This window comes from Micromonas pusilla (assembly GCF_000151265.4).
Source record: "Micromonas pusilla CCMP1545 genomic scaffold MICPUCscaffold_3, whole genome shotgun sequence".
NCBI lineage: Eukaryota > Viridiplantae > Chlorophyta > Mamiellophyceae > Mamiellales > Mamiellaceae > Micromonas > Micromonas pusilla.
In genome coordinates this window covers 742767-760305 of record NW_003315884.1, presented here as the reverse complement: position 1 = coordinate 760305, position 17539 = coordinate 742767, and the positions used below count along the sequence as shown (strand labels likewise).

The following is a 17539-nucleotide window of genomic DNA, read 5'->3' as shown; positions in this document are numbered from 1 at the left end:
CGGCGCCCGCGGCCGCGGCACCCACCCCCGGCGCGGGCGCGGGTTCGAACGCGACGACCGCGGAGGACGAGGACGAGGCGCTCGCGCGCGCGATAGCGGCGTCGTTGGACGACGCGCACCCCCCCGCGAAGTCCGCGCGCGTGGACGCGGGGAACGACGCGCCGTCCTCGCGCGGCGACGGCGCGTCGCGCGAGGACGACGACGGCACCGTCGCGACGCGGCGGGTCATCGACAGCGACAACTCGTGCCTGTTCAACGCCGTGGGGTACGTCATGAACCGTTCGCTGCGCGACGCGCCGGCGCTGAGGAAGGTCATCGCGGACGTCGTGTCTGGTGACGCATTCACGTACAACGACGGGTTCTTAGGGAAACCCAACGCGGAGTACTGCCGCTGGATCCTCGAATCGAACCACTGGGGCGGCGCGGTCGAGCTCTCCATACTCGCGAAACACTTCAAGCGCGAGATCGCGGCGTATGATATACAAACCAAGAGGTGCGACGTGTACGGCCAGGGCGAGGGATATCCCGAACGCGTCATGCTACTGTACGATGGTCTCCACTACGATGCGATGGTTTTGACGTACGAGGGCGCGCCGCACGACATGGACATCACGATGTTCCCGTCGCGAGGTCCCGCCGCGGACGCGGCGGGGCGCAAAGCCTCGAAGGTCGTGAACGAAGCGCACGCGGCGAGGCAGTTTACGGACACCGCGAATTTCACGCTTCGGTGTTTAGTCTGTCAGAAAGGCCTGAAAGGCGAGAAGGAAGCGCTGGAGCACGCGAAAGCGTCGGGACATTCTAACTTTTCGGAATATTAAACGTAGCGATGTATTGCGTCACGCCGTTCTTTCGTTATTCCTTCCCAAAGCCCTTGAACTTGACCGCCGTCTCTCCGCGAAGGCGGTCCTCCGTCTCCGTCGCGTCCTTCACCGTCGTCCCAGATTCGGATATCCCACTGCCGACCCCTAAACCTAAGTCGTCTCCCTCGACGTTGCTTCTCGTCCGCGTCGGCGTGTGTCCTCTCGCGCGTGCGCCCGAGTTCACGAGCTTCTGCGTCACAGGAGACGTGAGGGCAGCGTACGCGTTCGCAAACGCTCGAGCTCTTTTCCACCGCTTCTTCGCCACCGTCTCATCGACGAGCGTGACATTCTCCGCGGCGGCTCTGTCGATCTCTAAGTTCGCGGCGGCGATTGCAGCGAGCGCTTTCTCTTGCGCCGCGGCGCCCGCGGCCTCGTCCGTCGTCCCGGGGAAGTACTTCAGCGGTAAGACGCGCATCAAGAAACCGACGGGGATCGAACCGAACCCGAACCCGATGGAGCAGAACCATTCCGCGGTGGTCAGGTTCATGAAACCGATCGCGGGACCGACGACGGTGCGCCCGACGCCCTCGATGAGCGCCACCTGCGTCAAGAACGTGACGATGATGATGCCGCAGAAGATTGGCGAATTTTGGATGTTGTCCAGGATGTTAAAGTCGGCGATCTTGCGTGAGTTGATCTCGTTGAATATCTGCATCATCACGAACGTGTTGAAGATGACGGAGTTGAGCTGAAGCGTTTGGTGTTCGGAGTCTCCGTCGTCGACGTCGATCCCCAGCATCTCCTTCCCTGCGAACAGCAAGATGAGACACACGAGGAATTGGTAGAAGGCCTGGACGCAGATGTTCCTCCACATCTCCTGGTTCACGAGCGGCGCGCTCCTTCCGAAGGGTTGGCGTTTCATCAAGTCCGGCGACGGCGGCTCCGTCGCGAGCGCGAGCGCGCCCATGCTGTCCATTATCATGTTCACCCACAGGAGCGGCACCGGACCGAGCGGGAGTTCTTCGAGGCCGTAGCACGCGGAGAAAAAGTTCAGCGTCACCGCGACGACGTTCACGACGAGCTGAAACTGCAAGAACTTCCGGATCGACATGAAGACGTTCCTGCCCCAGAGCACCGCCTTCGCCATGGACCGAATATTGTCGTCCAAGATGACGATATCGCACGCCTCTTTCGCGATCTCCGTGCCCGCGATGCCGAGCGCGAACCCGACGTCGGCTTCCTTGAGCGCGGGCGCGTCGTTCGTGCCGTCGCCGGTGACGGCGACGACCTCGCCCAAGGCCTTTTGCACCTCGCACAACATCAGCTTGTCGGACGGGGACGAACGCGCGAGCACTTTGATCTTCACCGCGACCGCCTCTTGCTCCGCTCTGCTCATCTTGCGAAACACCGGGCCTTCCAGGATGAGCCCGTCGTCGCCGTCGACGAGAATTCCAGCCTCGCGCGCGATCGCCTCTGCGGTGAGCGCGTTGTCTCCGGTAACCATGCGAACGGTCACGCCTGCGTTCCGCAGCAGCGCGACTGCCTCCGCGGTTTCCGGTCGGATCGGATCCTTGATCCCGGCGATCCCGATCAACGTCAGGTTCTCCTCGGGAGGTCTCTCGGGGTCGAGCGTGGACGGATCGACTTGCATTTCTGAATACGCGATGCAGAGCGTGCGCAGACCGCGAGAGGCCATCTGCGTGATCGCTTCCTCGGCGCTTTTAAGGTCGTCCGCGCCGAAAGGCTCCACGGTTCCGTCTGCCATCATCTGTTTCGTGCAGAGCTTCACGACGATCTCGGACGCGCCTTTGCAGTGCAGGCGCGTGCCTTGCGTCGAGCCAGAGTGATGCATCCCGATCGCGGTGCTCATGCGTTTCCTCGCGGACGTGAAGTGGTACCGCTGCTCGACCTTGTGCTTCTCGCGTCCTCGGTAGTACGCGAACCCGTCGGACTCTTCGAGGTTGCCCTTACCCGCGGTTCTGAGGTCCTCGACGAGCTGCAGAAGCGCGCACTCGGTTTTCGAGCCGATGTGGTCGACCGTCCCGTTCTCGTTCATCGCGAGGTTCGCGTCCGAGTTGACGCAGATGCTCTCCGCGAGCATCGACGCGAACGCGTCGGAGACGTCCGAGGGAGGCACGTCGCCTTCGCCGTATTGTTTCCCGCCGAGGTACGCGTCCGTGACGGTCATGCGGTTCTGCGTCAACGTCCCGGTCTTGTCCGCGTTGAGCTGCGTCGCGCTGCCCATGGTCTCGCACGCCTCGAGCCTGCGCACGAGGTTCTGATCTTGCATCATCTTGCGCATCGCGAACGCGAGGCCTAGGGTGATCGCGAGAGGGAGCCCCTCCGGGATCGCGACGACGACGATCGTGATGCTGTTGATGAGGTACTGCAACACCTTCGTGCCGTCCCATCCTTCGCCGCTCGCGCCCTCCGAGGTCCAGCGAATCATCGAGACGACGAACGTCAGGATCGCCGCGCCGATGCCAAAATTACCGATCGTCACGACGAGAACGTCGAGCCTGTCTTGCAGCGGCGTGCTGTTCGGCTCGACGATGAGCGTCTTCAGGATCACGCCCCACTGCGAGTTCGCGCCCACCGCGACGACGATCATTCGCCCGGAGCCCTCGGAGATGGACGTCCCGGACAGTACGAACGGGTCTTTTTCGCGGTCTTTGGCGATGTCGATGGGCTCTCCCGTCATCGCGGACTCGTTCGCTTTGAACTTGCTCCCCTCGACGAAGACGCCGTCCGCGGGGACTTTGTCCCCAGCCGCGAGCTCGACGAGGTCGCCCACGAGAATCTCGCCCGCGGTGACCGCGACGACCTCGCCGCCTCTGACGACCTTCACGGTGTAGTTATCCTTCACGCTGTTGAGCGCCCTGAACTTCTTCTCTTTTGAGAAGTCGATGTACGCTTGCAGGAAGACGACGACGAAGACGACGAGGATGATCGCGATGGCTTCTAAATATGCGTAGTGCTCGCGCTCCTCCGTGACCGCGGTGCCGACGATCATGCTGACGACCGCGGCGAAGCATAGGATCTGCACGGTGATGTCGTTCAGGGCTTCGCGGCACAGGCACAAGAACGATTTCGGCGGCGGGTACTCGAACGTGTTCGTCCCGTACGCCGCTTTGCGCGCATCCAACGCCTCGTCCGTCAACGCGCTTCCCGAGAGCCCGAGCTTCAGATTCGACCCGAGCTTCTCCGCGAGGCCGTCGACGCCCCCGGCGGTCGTCACGAACACTTTGTCTCTGTCCGTGATGCACTCCTCCAGCGCCTTCGCCTCCAGGTCGAACGCCATTTTCGCGGAGGCGTGCACGAACCCTCGCGCCGTCGTCGAGTGCGCGGCAGCGGCGACGTCGATGTCAACTCAGTCATGTCAACAACAATAAGTTTTGAAAATGACGTCAACGCTGTCGCGCGCGGCCCGTCACAGCGGACGGCGCGAGGTGGCGTGCGCGGTCCGCGACGGTCGTATCGACATGGGCGACGTGAGGGCGGAGTTCGTCCTGAACACCGTGCTCGATGCCGTGTCGACGGCGTCCACGCGCGACGCGCTGTACGCGCGCCTCGCCTCGGACGAGGACGGCGCGATGCGAGCGTTCCTGGACGACCCGACAACGACGGTGTTCCAAGCGACGTCGTACGCGGGCGGGGACGTCCGGTGCGGGAACGTCGTGTCGTTCGACACGTCGTCCGCGTGCCAGGTCGTCCTCACGAAGCTCGTCCCGAGGGCGCTCACGGCTTCCGACGTCCCGGGGTCGGTGAACGTCTCGACCATCTCGCACTCGCCCGTGGAGTCGCTGTACCATCAGCTGCACTCCGTGTACGGTCCGCTGCTGAGCGAGGGAACGCGAGGTGGAATGATCGACTCCAAGCTCATGAGCTTGGTCGCGGAGCTCGAGGCGGGGCTGGGTAACGTCCTGCGGCTCACGGGCGGGTCGAAGGACGCGAGCGTCGACCCCGGGGACGCGCCGCTCGTCGGGATCGCGTCGCCGCTGGACGAGTTCAAGCTCTGGAGCGAGATCGCGTTCGCGCGAAAGGCGGGACCGAAGCTTAAAGCGCGAGCGAACGAGATGTATCGCGCGTTCGAACCGATGAAAGAGCGCTTCGAGAGATTAAACGCGCTGCCGGACGAGGAAGCCCTCGAGCTCGTGGACACGTGCTACGACTGCTTAGACGTCGCGTGGGGAATACCGGACGAGCGCGGGAAACGAGCGTTTCCGCAGCGACGCGCGGAGCACTTGATGAAACTCATCGGCTCGTCCCTCGTCGCGCACGTGCAACGCAAGCTTCGAGACGTGAACGTGTGGAGCGATTCGTTCAAGACCGTGGAAGGGACGTTGCGGTTCGGTCACCGGCTACTCGCGAAGTGGGAGAAGACCGCGAACGAGTTGACGTCGATGACGTGGCAGGGCGCGTGGACCGGTCCCGCGTTCGCGGACGCCACGATCGTGAAAGCGCGCGAGCGTTTGGACGAGGTTTTCAAGATGCGAGAAGCGCAAGCGGAGCTCGAAAAGCTTCTCACGTCCGAGGAATCGAGATCGCTGACGCTTTCCGAGGTGTTCGGCCCGTTCAACGGGATCGACCCTCTTCGAGTGAGCGACTTTACGGAGGCGACGTGGCAAGCCGCGTGCAGCGACTACGACGAACGCATGCGTCCGATCGAGGACAGGATGTCGCAGAAGCTGCGGGAACACTTCGGCGCGAGACTTCTCCCTTCCTTGGCATCCGCGGTGAAGAAGCACGGGGACGAGCGCAGCGCCGCGATGGCGCAACCGCACCAGGTATTACGAGAGGTTGCTCGGTACGCAGAGCTCCTTCGACGGCCGGCGGTCGCGAACGCGCTCGCTGGTGAACGAAAACAGCTCGCGGACACGGTCGAGCAGTTTCTGTCTACGATAAAAAGTGACTGCGATAAGCGAGCGAACGCGCTGCTCAGGTACGGGCAGAGCGGAAAAGCCGCAGCGAGGGTAGGACGAAACACGACCGAAGTCGTCGATGCGGTTGTGTGGACCGTGCAAGCGTTGGAGCGCGTCGCCGTCGCCGAAGAGGTGTGCGGCGCGCTCGTGGTCGTGTCGCACGATAAGAGCGGAAACCGACTGCGAGATGCGAAGCAGGACGCCGCGGGGCAACAAGGCATAGAGCTGATGCGCGAGTCTAAGGAGTTGCACCGCGACATAAGGCTACTCAAGAAAAACCTCTTCGATGAGTGGCAAGAGGGTATCATCTCTCGCCTCGACTACTTCAAGCTCGACCTTGGATCGAAGTTGATGGACCTCGACTCGTCCTCCACGGGTCACGTGAAACTGCACTACAACTCCGAACTCGTCAGCCTGCTGCGCGAGGTCAGACAGCTCTCCGCGCTGGGGTTCACGATACGAAGGGACATCGCCGCGGAGGCGGACACGGCGAGGAAATTTTACCGACACGGCATGGTCTTGCGCCAAGTCGCGAACTTTTACAACAACATCGCGTCTGAGATGATCACGTGCCAGAAGCCGATGATGCTCGACGACGCGGTCAAGTTCGAGAGCGTCTTAACGAACCCAAAGGACGGCCTCGGAAAGGTCATCACGTGGAACAACCCGACCGCGCTGGAGAAGTACATCGGTAAACTCCAAGGCGTCGCCGGGGTTTTAACGGACAAGAACCGCCGGCTTCGAAAGTGGCACCGGACGCTCGCGGAAAAGGTGTGCGCGTTGTTCGCCATGGACCTCGTTCGACAAAAAGAGGCGTGGAAGCGAGCGGTAAAAGAGCTCAGAGCGATATTTCTGAACCTCGAGACGGAGTTCCGTAAAGATTTGCAAGGCGCGTGGAGGGTGCACTGGGACCACCAGCTGTACAAGGCGCTGGAGTACCAGTACCACCGCGGGCTCGAGACGTTGAACGAGATGTTGCCGCAGGTCACCGTCAACCTCGTGTTCAAGCAACGCAAGCTTCAGTTCGACCCGCCACTTGAGGAGATTCGCACCGCGCACTACAAGCAGGTGAAAGACTTCCTGAACCTCCCCCTCGTCTTCAAAGGCGTCAGCGACGCGAGCGAAAAAGCGGGGTTCTTCCGCGGGATGATGGACTCGCAGGTCGGCGCCGCCGGGTGCGCGAAGGTGTACGAAAAAACCGAAGCGCTCTTCGTCAAACTCGCGGACGAGCAAAAAAAATACGCGGACTGGGTCGCGCTCGGTACCGTCGACCTCGATTCGTTTGTCGAGACGCAATACGCGGACTCAAAAGACTTCGAGGAAGGATACACGCTCGTGAAGACGGCGATGAAACAAGCGGACCGCATTCCATTGGAGATTAAAGTCGACTGCTACACGATTTCGTGCATACCGCTCAAGTCGGCGGTGGAGAAGCAGATAAAAGAGCTGCAGGACGCGCTGTCCGGATGCTTACAGCGGAAAGTCCTGCGCTCGAAGGAAGAGATGGAGGCGTTCATCGCGTCCGGCAAGATTGTGCTAGACACGAACGCGCAGACGGTTGAGGAAATTGGAAACTTACGAATTGAAGCGCAAAAGCTGATGGCGGAGTTCTCCGGGCGCATGTCAAAATTACGATGGCAAGTCGGCGATCTCGCGAAGCTCCTGAAACAGTCCGGCGGCACGGGCGCACACATGGCGGCGGCGATGGACTTCTCTTCGTTGGATTCGGAGTGGGAGAACCTCTCGACGAAGCTGGGACAGATGGAGACGAACCTGGAGATGCAAAAGGAAAACCTCAAGGGCGTGATTCTCGCGAAAATCGCGGAGTTCGAGTCCAAAGCGGAAGCGTTCAGCGCGCGATGGCACGAGTTCAAGCCGAAGGGCATGCCATCGGGAGATCCTTCGTTGATCAACGGCAAGCTCGAGGACGACTACCGTGCGCTGCAAGAGCTTCGAGAGGACGGGAACAAGCTGTGCTTGGACTGCGAGCACTTCAATATGCCGAGGCCAAAGTTTTCTATTCTCGACGACGTCGCCGTGGATATCGAATCCACAAAGACTGCGTGGGGTCGCTTCGGCGAGTTCATCAACGAACGCAACGGACTCTCGAACCGAGACTGGATTTCGATCCGCGGTAGGCTATACGAGCTCGACGACTTCATGGCGAAGTGGGGAGAGCGCGTGCGCGAGAGCGAGTCCAAAGACGCCATCGCGGTGTTGCTGCTCGAGCAAATCGACGAGTATAAACGGGCGCTCCCGGGTCTGAAATTTTGCCGCGGTGAAGGATGGGAGAGCTCGCACTGGGCGCAGCTCTTCTCGATTCTTAGATTTCCGACAAAGGGCCCGGAGGCGGTGACGCGCGAAAACTTGACGCTCCAACACTTCCTCGACAAAGCCGACCTTTTGATTGAAAAAGCGGACGAACTGAAAACGTTGCACTCGCAAGCGCAAGGCGAGGTTACACTGCGCGAGGCGCTGCATCAGCTGAAAGTCTGGGGCCTCGATCGTAACTTTTCGCTCATCAGTCACACGATGCAAGGTCCTAAGGGCGGGATCGTATCGCTCATCAAAGAGTGGAAGGACCTGTTCACCGAGGTCGCGGACAACCAGAACCTCGTGTCGTCGCTGAAAGACTCGCCGTTCTTTGGGCCGTTCAGGGAAGAAACGAGCGTCTGGGAGACCATGATGGCGACGTTGTCCGACCGACTGACGCACATGAACGCTATCCAGCGAAAGTGGCTCTATTTAAAGCCTATATTCGCGCGCGGTGCGCTCCCGCACGAACAACAGCGGTTCCGGCGCGTGGACGAAGACTTCCAGACCATTATGCAAGCGATTAGCGTCAACCCGCTCGTGAAGGCTTTCGCGCAGTACCGCATGCGTGATAGTCACCTCAGCGAAATTTCCACGCAACTCGACATGTGCCAGAAAGCGCTGGCGGAATACCTCGAAGAGAAACGCTCGATGCTGCCGCGATTCTACTTCATCGGCGACGACGACCTCTTAGAAATCTTAGGACAGGCGAAGAATCCGGAGGTGATCCAAGCGCATCTGAAGAAACTCTTCGCCGGCATACACTCCGTCGTGTTCACCGAAGGCGCAGGGAGCATCACGGCGATGAAATCCATCGAAGGCGAGGTCGTGCCGCTGCTCAAACCCGTCGTCGTCAGCGAGGCTGTAGAAGTTTGGCTCGCGGATATCGCGGATGGCATGGTCAACTCGCTCAGTAACATGCTCGTCCAGTGCCTCTCGACGAAGGATTACGAAGCGTTTCCGTCGCAAGTTTTGAGCCTCGCGGAGCAAGTCCACTTCTCGCGCAAGGCAGAGTCCGCGATTTCACGCGGGAGTCTTCGCGATCTCTCGAGCGAGCTCGGACAGCAGCTGCAAGAGTACACGTCATTCGACCTCGAAGGCATGCGCGTCATGCAGCTGAAGGTGCAGAGCTTGGTGATGGATCTCATTCACTCCATCGACGTCGTGGATCAGCTGCGGAAGGATCGGTGCCAAGACGTAGGTCAGTGGTGTTGGCAGCGACAGCTCAGGTATTACGAGCGCGGACGCGGCGGAGAAGTCGCGGTGCGGATGGATAATGGGTTGTTCTCGTACAGCTACGAATACCAAGGCAACGCGCCGCGACTCGTGTACACGCCTCTCACGGACAAGTGTTACCTCACGCTGACTCAAGGGATGCACTTGGGTTACGGCGGGAATCCTTACGGCCCCGCGGGTACGGGTAAAACAGAGTCCGTCAAGGCTTTAGGGCAGGCGATGGGTCGACAAGTCCTCGTGTTCAACTGCGACGAAGAGTTCGATTTCAAGTCCATGGGACGCATCTTCACGGGTCTTCTGAAGTGCGGCGCGTGGGGTTGCTTTGACGAGTTCAACCGCCTCGAAGAGGAAGTCCTTTCTGCGGTGTCGTCACAAATCCAGATGATTCAAGCGGCGCTCAAGTCGCGACAGTCTGCGATGCATTTCATGGGTCGGGACTTTAAATTGAACCACGACGCGGGCATCTTCGTCACGCTCAACCCCGCAGGCAAGGGATACGGTGGGCGCAGTAAGCTCCCTGATAACCTCAAGCAGCTCTTCCGCTCCGTGGCGATGACGGTGCCAAACTTTGAGCTCATCGCGGAGGTGATTCTTCTGGCCGAGGGATTCATGACCGCGCGACAGCTCGGGAGTAAGCTCGTCTCGCTCTTCTCTCTGAGCAAGCAGCTGTTGTCGCCACAGCAACACTACGACTGGGGACTCCGAGCCCTCAAGACCGTGCTCGGCATCGCCGGGAAGCTGTTGCGTGACGCCCGCGCCGCTGCCAGCACCGGCGTCGGACCACCCGTGGACGCGGAACTTGAGTCGCAGCTCATCATTCGCGCGGTCAGGGTGACTACACTTCCCAAGCTTACCTTCACGGACGGGCGGCGATTCGCGGAATTGCTCAACGACGTGTACCCAGGCGTCAAGGTGACCGACGTGAGCGACGCTGAATTAGAGGGCGCGATACGACTTGTTCTCGCAGAAAAACACTACGAAGACGTACCCTCGCAAGTGGAGAAGGTTCTTCAGCTGCACATCGCGTGCTCGCAGCGCATTGGCATCATCATCGTCGGCCCGTCCGGCTCGGGCAAGTCCACGCTATGGCAAATTCTCGAAGGGGCGTACAAGAAACTCGGCCGCCCGGTGAAGCGTCACGTCATGAACCCGAAGGCGATCCACCGCCAGCAGTTGTTGGGTCACATGGACATGGACACAAGAGAGTGGTTCGACGGCGTGCTCACGGATGCCGCGAGGCAAGTCGTGAAGGAATCACTGGATCAGCACAGCTGGATCATCTGCGACGGCGACGTCGACCCGGAGTGGATCGAGTCGCTCAACTCCGTGTTGGACGATAATCGCCTTTTAACGCTCCCATCCGGCGAGCGCATTCAGTTTGGATCCAACGTGAACTTCATCTTCGAGTGCGACGATCTTAAGTTTGCATCACCAGCTACGGTATCTCGCACCGCGATGCTTTTCCTGTCCGAAGAAGCCGTGGACCCTTCGCTCATCGTCAAGGGATGGTTAGCGAAACAGCCGGAGAACATCCGCGGCCACTTGGAAGCTTGGTGCAACGACTACTTCTTCAAGGCGCTGTCTCGCGCGTTGAAGCTCCCGAACGCCACGCGCACGACGAAGGTCGGAACGATCAAGAACGCGCTCAGTCACCTCGTGGGCGCGGACAGCAGACGCGCGTTCGCGCGTGGTCTCGCCCGCGGTCTCGCGTCGAATATGGCGACGAAAGCGAGGAAGGATTTTTTGAACGAACTTTCAAAACTCCTCGGCGAGCAGGACTTGCTTCACGTCGCCGCCTCTTCCATCGACCGATCCGAAGCTCCCCCCGCTGGGATCCTGGAAGGGAAGTGGCGCGGCGTCGTCATGGTCGATGCGGTTGCGCAAGTGCAGTCGCTGGTCATGCCGTGGTTAGAATCGGGTCAGCCGTTTGTGCTCGTCGGGCCGGAGGGATGTGGGAAAGCGCTGGTGCTCGACGACTGTTTCGCGCGACTGCGATCGACTTCCGTCGCGACGATCGCGTGCTCCGCGCAGACGACCGCGTCGAACGTGATCCAGAAGCTCGCACAGTGTTGCGGGCAGCCTCAGAACACGAGCGGCGTCGCTCACAGGGTGCTCCGTCCTCGCGACTCGGAGAGGCTCGTTTTGTACTTGAAGGACATCAACCTCCCGAAACCGGACAAGTACGACACGATTCAGCTCATAGCGTTTTTGCAGCAGCTCTTGACGTACGAAGGCTTCTACGACGACACCCAGGAGTTCATCGGTCTGATGAACATCCAGTTCGTGTGCAGCATGAACCCCGCGACGACGGTAGGGAGGCATCCGATCACGTCGCGGTTCACAGCGATTGCGGGGATCGCGTACATGCCGTATATTCCGCGCGAGCAAATGTCTGAGGTGTACGAAAGGATGTTCGGCGAGTTCGTCGCGAACACGAAGTATGCGAAAGACGCGCTCCGTCGGCAACTCGCGGACACCGTGCTTGAAGTGTACGAAAAGGTATCTGAGGCGTTCAGCGCGGACGACCACAGACACTACAAGTTCACCCCGAGGACGATCACGGAGTGGATTCAGGCTTTACATCGATACGACCTGCAAACCGTAGATCTCGTCCAGGCGTTGTATTACGAAGCCGGCCGGACGTTTAAAGACCGACTCGTCGGCGCGCAAGCGGGGAAGCATTTCGATACGCTCGTGTCGAACGTGTTTCGCGCATATTGGCGCGTGGACGCGCTCGAGAACTCCGAAAGGGTCTTCACGACCTGGGCGGTCGCGGACCAGCGCACGCTCGCGCTCGGCGTCGCGTCTAAAATGGGCGCGATGCCGGCGAAGGGGTTCGAATCCCACGTCCGATCGAAGCTCGTGTCGTACGAGCGCGAGCTGAAGGAGCTCAACATTTTGTTGTTTCCCGAGGTGCTCGAACGCCTCGCGCGTTTCAACCGCGTCCTCAGCCAGCCCGGCGGCCATTTACTCTTGGCAGGTCGATCAGGTGTCGGTCGCAGGTCCACTGCCGCGCTCGTCGCGTTCATGCACGACTTTGAGTTTTTTAGTCCGAAGATGACGCTGACGTACGACGAGCGCGCGTTCAAGATGGACCTGAAACGCGTGTTAGCCGAGGTTGGCGTGGAGAATAAGGAGACGGTACTGTTCATCGAAGACCATCAGCTCGTGACTCCCGCGATCCTGGAGACGGTGAACTCGCTTCTCTCGAGCGGCGAGGTCCCCGGACTCTTCTCCAATCTCGAGCTCGATCAGATGCTCGGTCCTCTGAAAGAGGAGATGCTCGCGGTCGGGACGATGCAGAGCTCGTTCGATTTCTTCACCGCGCGTGTCAAGGCGGGGATTCACATCGTTCTCAGCATGGATCCAGCGGACGACGAGTACGCGGCGCGGACTGAGTCCAATCCCGCGCTCTTCACGCGGTGTTCCATGCACTGGATGGACACGTGGAGCGAAGAAGGGATGCTCGCGGTGCCGCACATGTTGCTCAGCAAACCCACGAACGATGACGAGGAGGAAGAGGAGGAGGAAATCGTCGTCGACGAAAACATCGTGCGACAGATGGCTTCCGTGCAACAAACCGTCGGAGGCACGCCGCGACAGTACGTCACGTTCGTGAACCAGTACCGGAGAATTTTCAAGGCGAAGCGCGAAGAGCAGACGGAACAACGCACGCGACTCACCGCGGGCTTGTCGAAGCTCGACGAAGCCGCCGGGAAAGTCGCAGAGCTCTCGACGCAGGCGGTCGAGCAACAGAAACTCCTCGCGCAGAAGCAAGAGCAAGCGGACGAAGCACTCCAGCGAATCACGGTGAGCATGTCCGCGGCGAGTGAGCGCAAGAAAGAAGTCGAAGCGTTGCAGGTGAAACTCGGGCAGGAAGAGCAAGTCCTCATCAGCCGCAAGGCGGGCATCGAGGACGAGCTTAAGGACATCCAGCCCGTCATCGACTCCGCTCGAAAGGCGGTCGGGCAAATTAAATCCGACAACCTGAACGAGATCAAGTCGCTGCGCGTCGCCCCGGAAGCGATCCACGACGTCCTCGGAGGTGTCTTGACCCTCATGGGACAAACGGACACGAGCTGGGCGACGATGAAGAAATTCCTCACGCCGAAAATTAAAGACGAAATCATCGATTTTGACGCGCGCACAGTCACGCCGCGCAATCGCGAAGCGGTGAAGAAGCTGTTGCAAGACAAGGCGGCGTCATTCGAACACGCGAACATCTTTCGCGTTTCAGTCGCTGCTGCGCCTCTCGCCGCCTGGGTCAAGGCGAACGTGAAGTACTCGATCATTCTGGAGAAGATCAAACCGCTCGAGGATGATTTGCAAGACCTGGTGGACTCGTTAGAACGGTCGAAGCAACGCGTCGTGCAGTGCGAGCGAGACCTCGTGGATCTTGATCAGGAGGTGGTCGACTTGAAAGCCGAATTCGGACGGCGCACGGGTGAGGCGGAGTCGCTGAAGCTTAGCCTGAAGAAAGCGGAGGATCAACTCGAAGCCGCGGAGAGACTTCTTGGTAAGTTGGGAGGGGAGAAGGCTCGTTGGGAGGAGCAAGTGTCCGCAATTGACGCGACGACGCAGGCGCTGCCGCGCGACTCCCTCCTCGCTGCAGGGTTTATCACGTACCTACCTTCGCTTCCGGAAGATAAGAGACAGGACGCTATGACGCAATGGACTTCCATTCTAGGCGTGGGACGATTCGACTTGAGGAGATTCATGTCGAGCGAGAGCGAGATGTTGACCTGGAAAGCGGAGGGTTTGCCGGGCGACGGGCTGTCAATGGAGAACGCAATCGTCATCTTGCAGTCCGTGCAAGCGCCGCTAATCATCGATCCGTCCACAAAAGCGAGCGAGTGGTTGAAAAATCACGCGGGCGCGAAAGAAAAGGCCTCGCTGGAGACGGTGACGATGCACGACAAACGTTTCAGCAACAAGCTCGAACTCGCCGTCCGCTTCGGTAAAACGCTCGTCATCGAGGAAGTCGACAAAATTGAACCGATCCTGTACAGCATCGTGCGCAAGGACCTTGAACGTCAAGGTCTTCGGTGGGTCGTCCAAGTCGGCGACAAGACGGTCGATTACAACGAGTCCTTCAGGCTCTACCTGGTGACGCGTAACCCTTACCCGACTATTCCTCCGGCCGCGGCTTCTGTGATTTCCGAGGTGAACTTCACCGTTACGCGCTCTGGGCTCGAAGGTCAGTTGCTCGGCTTGGTGATCCAGCACGAGCAACCCGAACTCGAGAAACAGAAGAGTCACTTGCTTCAGGTCGAGGAAGACTTAAAGGTTCAGCTCGCGGGTCTCGAGAAGACGTTACTTCACACGTTGGCGACCTCGACCGGGAACATCCTCGAGAACCAGCAACTCATCGATTCCTTGGACGAGACGAAAGCGAAAGGAACGACCGTCAAGGAATCGCTCGAGGAATCGACGTCGCTTCAAGAGTCGCTCGACGAGCAGCGAAACGCGTACCGTCCGATCGCGGAGCAAGGATCGAAGATGTTTTTCCTCACGCGAGACCTTCGAGCGCTGTCGAACATGTACCAGTTCAGCTTGAACTCCTTCGTCGCGTTGTTCAAATCTGCGCTGAGCGGCAGCGCGCCGTCGTCGAACTTACGCGAACGGATCGAAGTGCTGTCGCACGCGCTGCTTCAGCTCGTGTTCTGTCACGTCAGTCGAAGCATCTTCAACGTGGACCGACTCACGTTCGGAATGCACTTCGCGAGGCACCTCTCGCGCGACCGCGCGGACACGGAGGAGTGGAACCATTATTTCGGCCTCGACACCGGCGACGGGTCGAGATCCGCCGCCGGTCGCGGCGCGGCGCCGAACTGGATATCCCCGGAAGCGTCAAAGGGATACGAGAACCTCGTCGCCGCGTTCCCATCGGTCGTCACCGAGTACGGATTCAACGACGGCGCGATGTGGGGCGAATGGATGCGTTCCCCCGCGGCGGAGACCTGCGTCCCCGAGCGCGGGATCGACGTCAAGCCGTTCATGCGGTTGCTCCTCGTGCAGGCGCTGAGACCGGACCGCCTCGAGTCCGCGATGACTTCGTTCGTGTGCGACCAGCTCGGCGTCGAGTCGATCGCGCCGCCGCCGCTCTCGCTCTCGAGGGTGTGCGAGGAAGCGAGCTGCACCTCTCCGGCGCTGTTCATCGTGACCCCCGGGTCGGATCCGAGCCAAGAGCTCGAAGAGCACGCGTTGAAAGCGCGAGGCAACGGACGGTACCATCAACTCGCGATGGGGCAAGGGCAGGCCGAGGAGGCGATGCGGCTGCTCGTGGATTGCGCGAGAGACGGCGACTGGCTCTGCCTTAAGAATCTCCATCTCGTCGTCGCGTGGCTGCCCACGCTCGAGAAGGAGATTTACGTCTTGAAACCGCACGCGGACTTTCGTCTGTTCCTCACGTCCGAGGCGCACGCGAAGTTCCCGTCGTCGCTCCTGGAGGGTTGCCTGAAGATCACGTACGAAGCCCCGCCCGGGTTGAAACGCAACGTGAGCCGGACGTACGAGACGTGGTCGCAACAGTACATCGCCGACGGGAGCCCACTGCGCGCTAAGCTCCTGTTTCTGCTCGCGTGGTTCCACGCGGTCGTTCAAGAGCGCCGCGCGTACGTGCCGCAAGGGTGGTCGAAATTTTACGAGTTTTCCTTCGCCGACTTGCGGAGCAGCGCGGACATCATCGACCAAGCGTGCGGGAACGGCGCGGAACCGCAGTGGTCGCAGCTTCACGGGCTGTTAGAGCGCGCGATATACGGCGGGCGGGTGGACAGCGACTACGACATCCTCGTGTTGCGAACGTACCTGAAGCAATTCTTTAGCGACGAGATGACTGGCGCTTGCGGATCGCGCGTCCGGGCGCTGCCGGGGACGAACATCACTTTGCCGAACTCGACGAACCACGCGGACTTCACCGCGACGTTGACCGCGCTGGACGAGGCGAACTCGCCGTCGTTGTTCTCCCTGCCCGTGAACGTGGACCGCATGGTTCAGGTGACGAACAGTAAGAACGTGATCACGTCGTTGCGCACGATGGTGCTCGCCTCTGGCGCGAGCAGCGGATTCGACCGCGACGCGTGGTCCGCGGCTTTGCGCCCGTTGTTGCGGTCGTGGGATAAGCTCAAGGCTGCGAACCCGGGGATCATGTCCGCGCCTTCCGCGCCCGGCCCGTCCGAGGCAGCGCCGGTGGACGCGTTCGTGGAGCTCGAGAAGGCGCGCGGTCACAACGCCGTGGACGAGGTCGATAAGACGCTCGCGACGCTCAAGGCGGTTTTGAAGGGCGCCGAGCTCCTCACGCCCGCGATTTTCGCCGCGGGAAAGTGTCTTCTCAACAACACCGTCCCGCCGGGTTGGGAGAAGCGATGGGAAGGACCGGAGGAGCCGGTGAAGTATTGTAAGGCTATCGTGCGTCGGATGGTCGCGGTCAGCGCGATGATGGAGCGCGTCAAGCAAGGCGCACTTCTCGCGAAGCCCGTCCGGCTCGAGGACTTTTTCCACCCGGAGACGTTTTTAAACGCGTTGCGGCAGCAGAGCGCGCGAGAGGCTGGCGTCGCGATCGACTCGCTCGAGCTCGTGACGTCCTGGGACGCGGCGAAATCCGCGTCCGTTCCCGGTGCGTTCGTGGACGGACTGCGGTTGCAAGGCGCGGTGTTCGACGGGAGGAGCCTGCGCGACACCGCCGCGGACGCGGCGCCGTTCGCGAGGTTACCGGTGGCGAGGTTGTCGTGGCTCGTCCCCGGGCACCCGAGCGCGTCGGGACCGTCTGGGGGCGGGAACGAGCCGCCGATGCGGGTGCCGCTGTACCTCACCCCGGAGCGCGAGAAGGCGATCGCGGAGCTGCAGTTTCCGGTGTACGACTCCGAAGAATCCGCGAGATGGATCCTCGCCGGCGTCGCGGTGACGCTCGCCTGAGAAGAGCGGGGGGCGAGAGAGTCTTCCAGTTTTTTCATCACTGCTCTTTCTGCTGCGCTGTTCTCGAATTTTTTAATCCTCAGATCTAGACATAGAGACCAAACGCTCATAGTCGGTTGCGCACCTCTTCGCGCGCAACCGCTACCGCGATGCCGCCTCGACGTAATCTTAGGAAGAAGGTAGAGGCCGATGACGACGACGGGGACACCCCGGGAGTTTTGTCGGCGGAGCCTCCGAAGGCGAGTAGCGCCAAGCCGAAGAAGGGCACCCGGGGAAAATCGGACAAGAAACCAGGGGCTTCTCTGCTGAGCTTCGACGACGAGGAGACGGAGGCGGACGCGTTCCAGGTGAAGA

The 17539-nt window shown here is 60.6% G+C and overlaps 4 protein-coding genes across 4 annotated transcripts; 3 read left to right on the top strand and 1 right to left on the bottom strand.

The window, feature by feature from the left end:
- Window positions 1-209: 209 nt before the first annotated feature.
- Window positions 210-818, top strand: MICPUCDRAFT_7535 (uncharacterized protein; the record flags this gene model as incomplete). The annotated part of the gene is made up of 1 exon (XM_003057221.2): window positions 210-818. A coding segment is annotated over one exon (609 nt), but the record flags the coding sequence as incomplete, so codon positions are not given.
- MICPUCDRAFT_62230 (uncharacterized protein) lies at window positions 788-1552 on the top strand (the record flags this gene model as incomplete). The annotated part of the gene is made up of 1 exon (XM_003057220.1): window positions 788-1552. The coding sequence occupies exon 1, from the start codon at window positions 827-829 to the stop codon at window positions 1550-1552; it is 726 nt and encodes a 241-aa protein (XP_003057266.1). The 5' UTR covers window positions 788-826.
- On the bottom strand, window positions 1518-3411 carry MICPUCDRAFT_38716 (p-type ATPase superfamily; the record flags this gene model as incomplete). Its single annotated transcript, XM_003056759.1, has 2 exons — window positions 1518-1607; window positions 1633-3411. The coding sequence occupies 2 exons, from the start codon at window positions 3409-3411 to the stop codon at window positions 1518-1520; spliced, it is 1869 nt and encodes a 622-aa protein (XP_003056805.1).
- On the top strand, window positions 3361-17285 carry CDHC1B (cytoplasmic dynein heavy chain 1b). Its single transcript, XM_003057219.1, has 2 exons — window positions 3361-4140; window positions 4237-17285. The coding sequence occupies exons 1-2, from the start codon at window positions 3812-3814 to the stop codon at window positions 17183-17185; spliced, it is 13278 nt and encodes a 4425-aa protein (XP_003057265.1). The 5' UTR covers window positions 3361-3811; the 3' UTR covers window positions 17186-17285.
- Window positions 17286-17539: the final 254 nt, after the last annotated feature.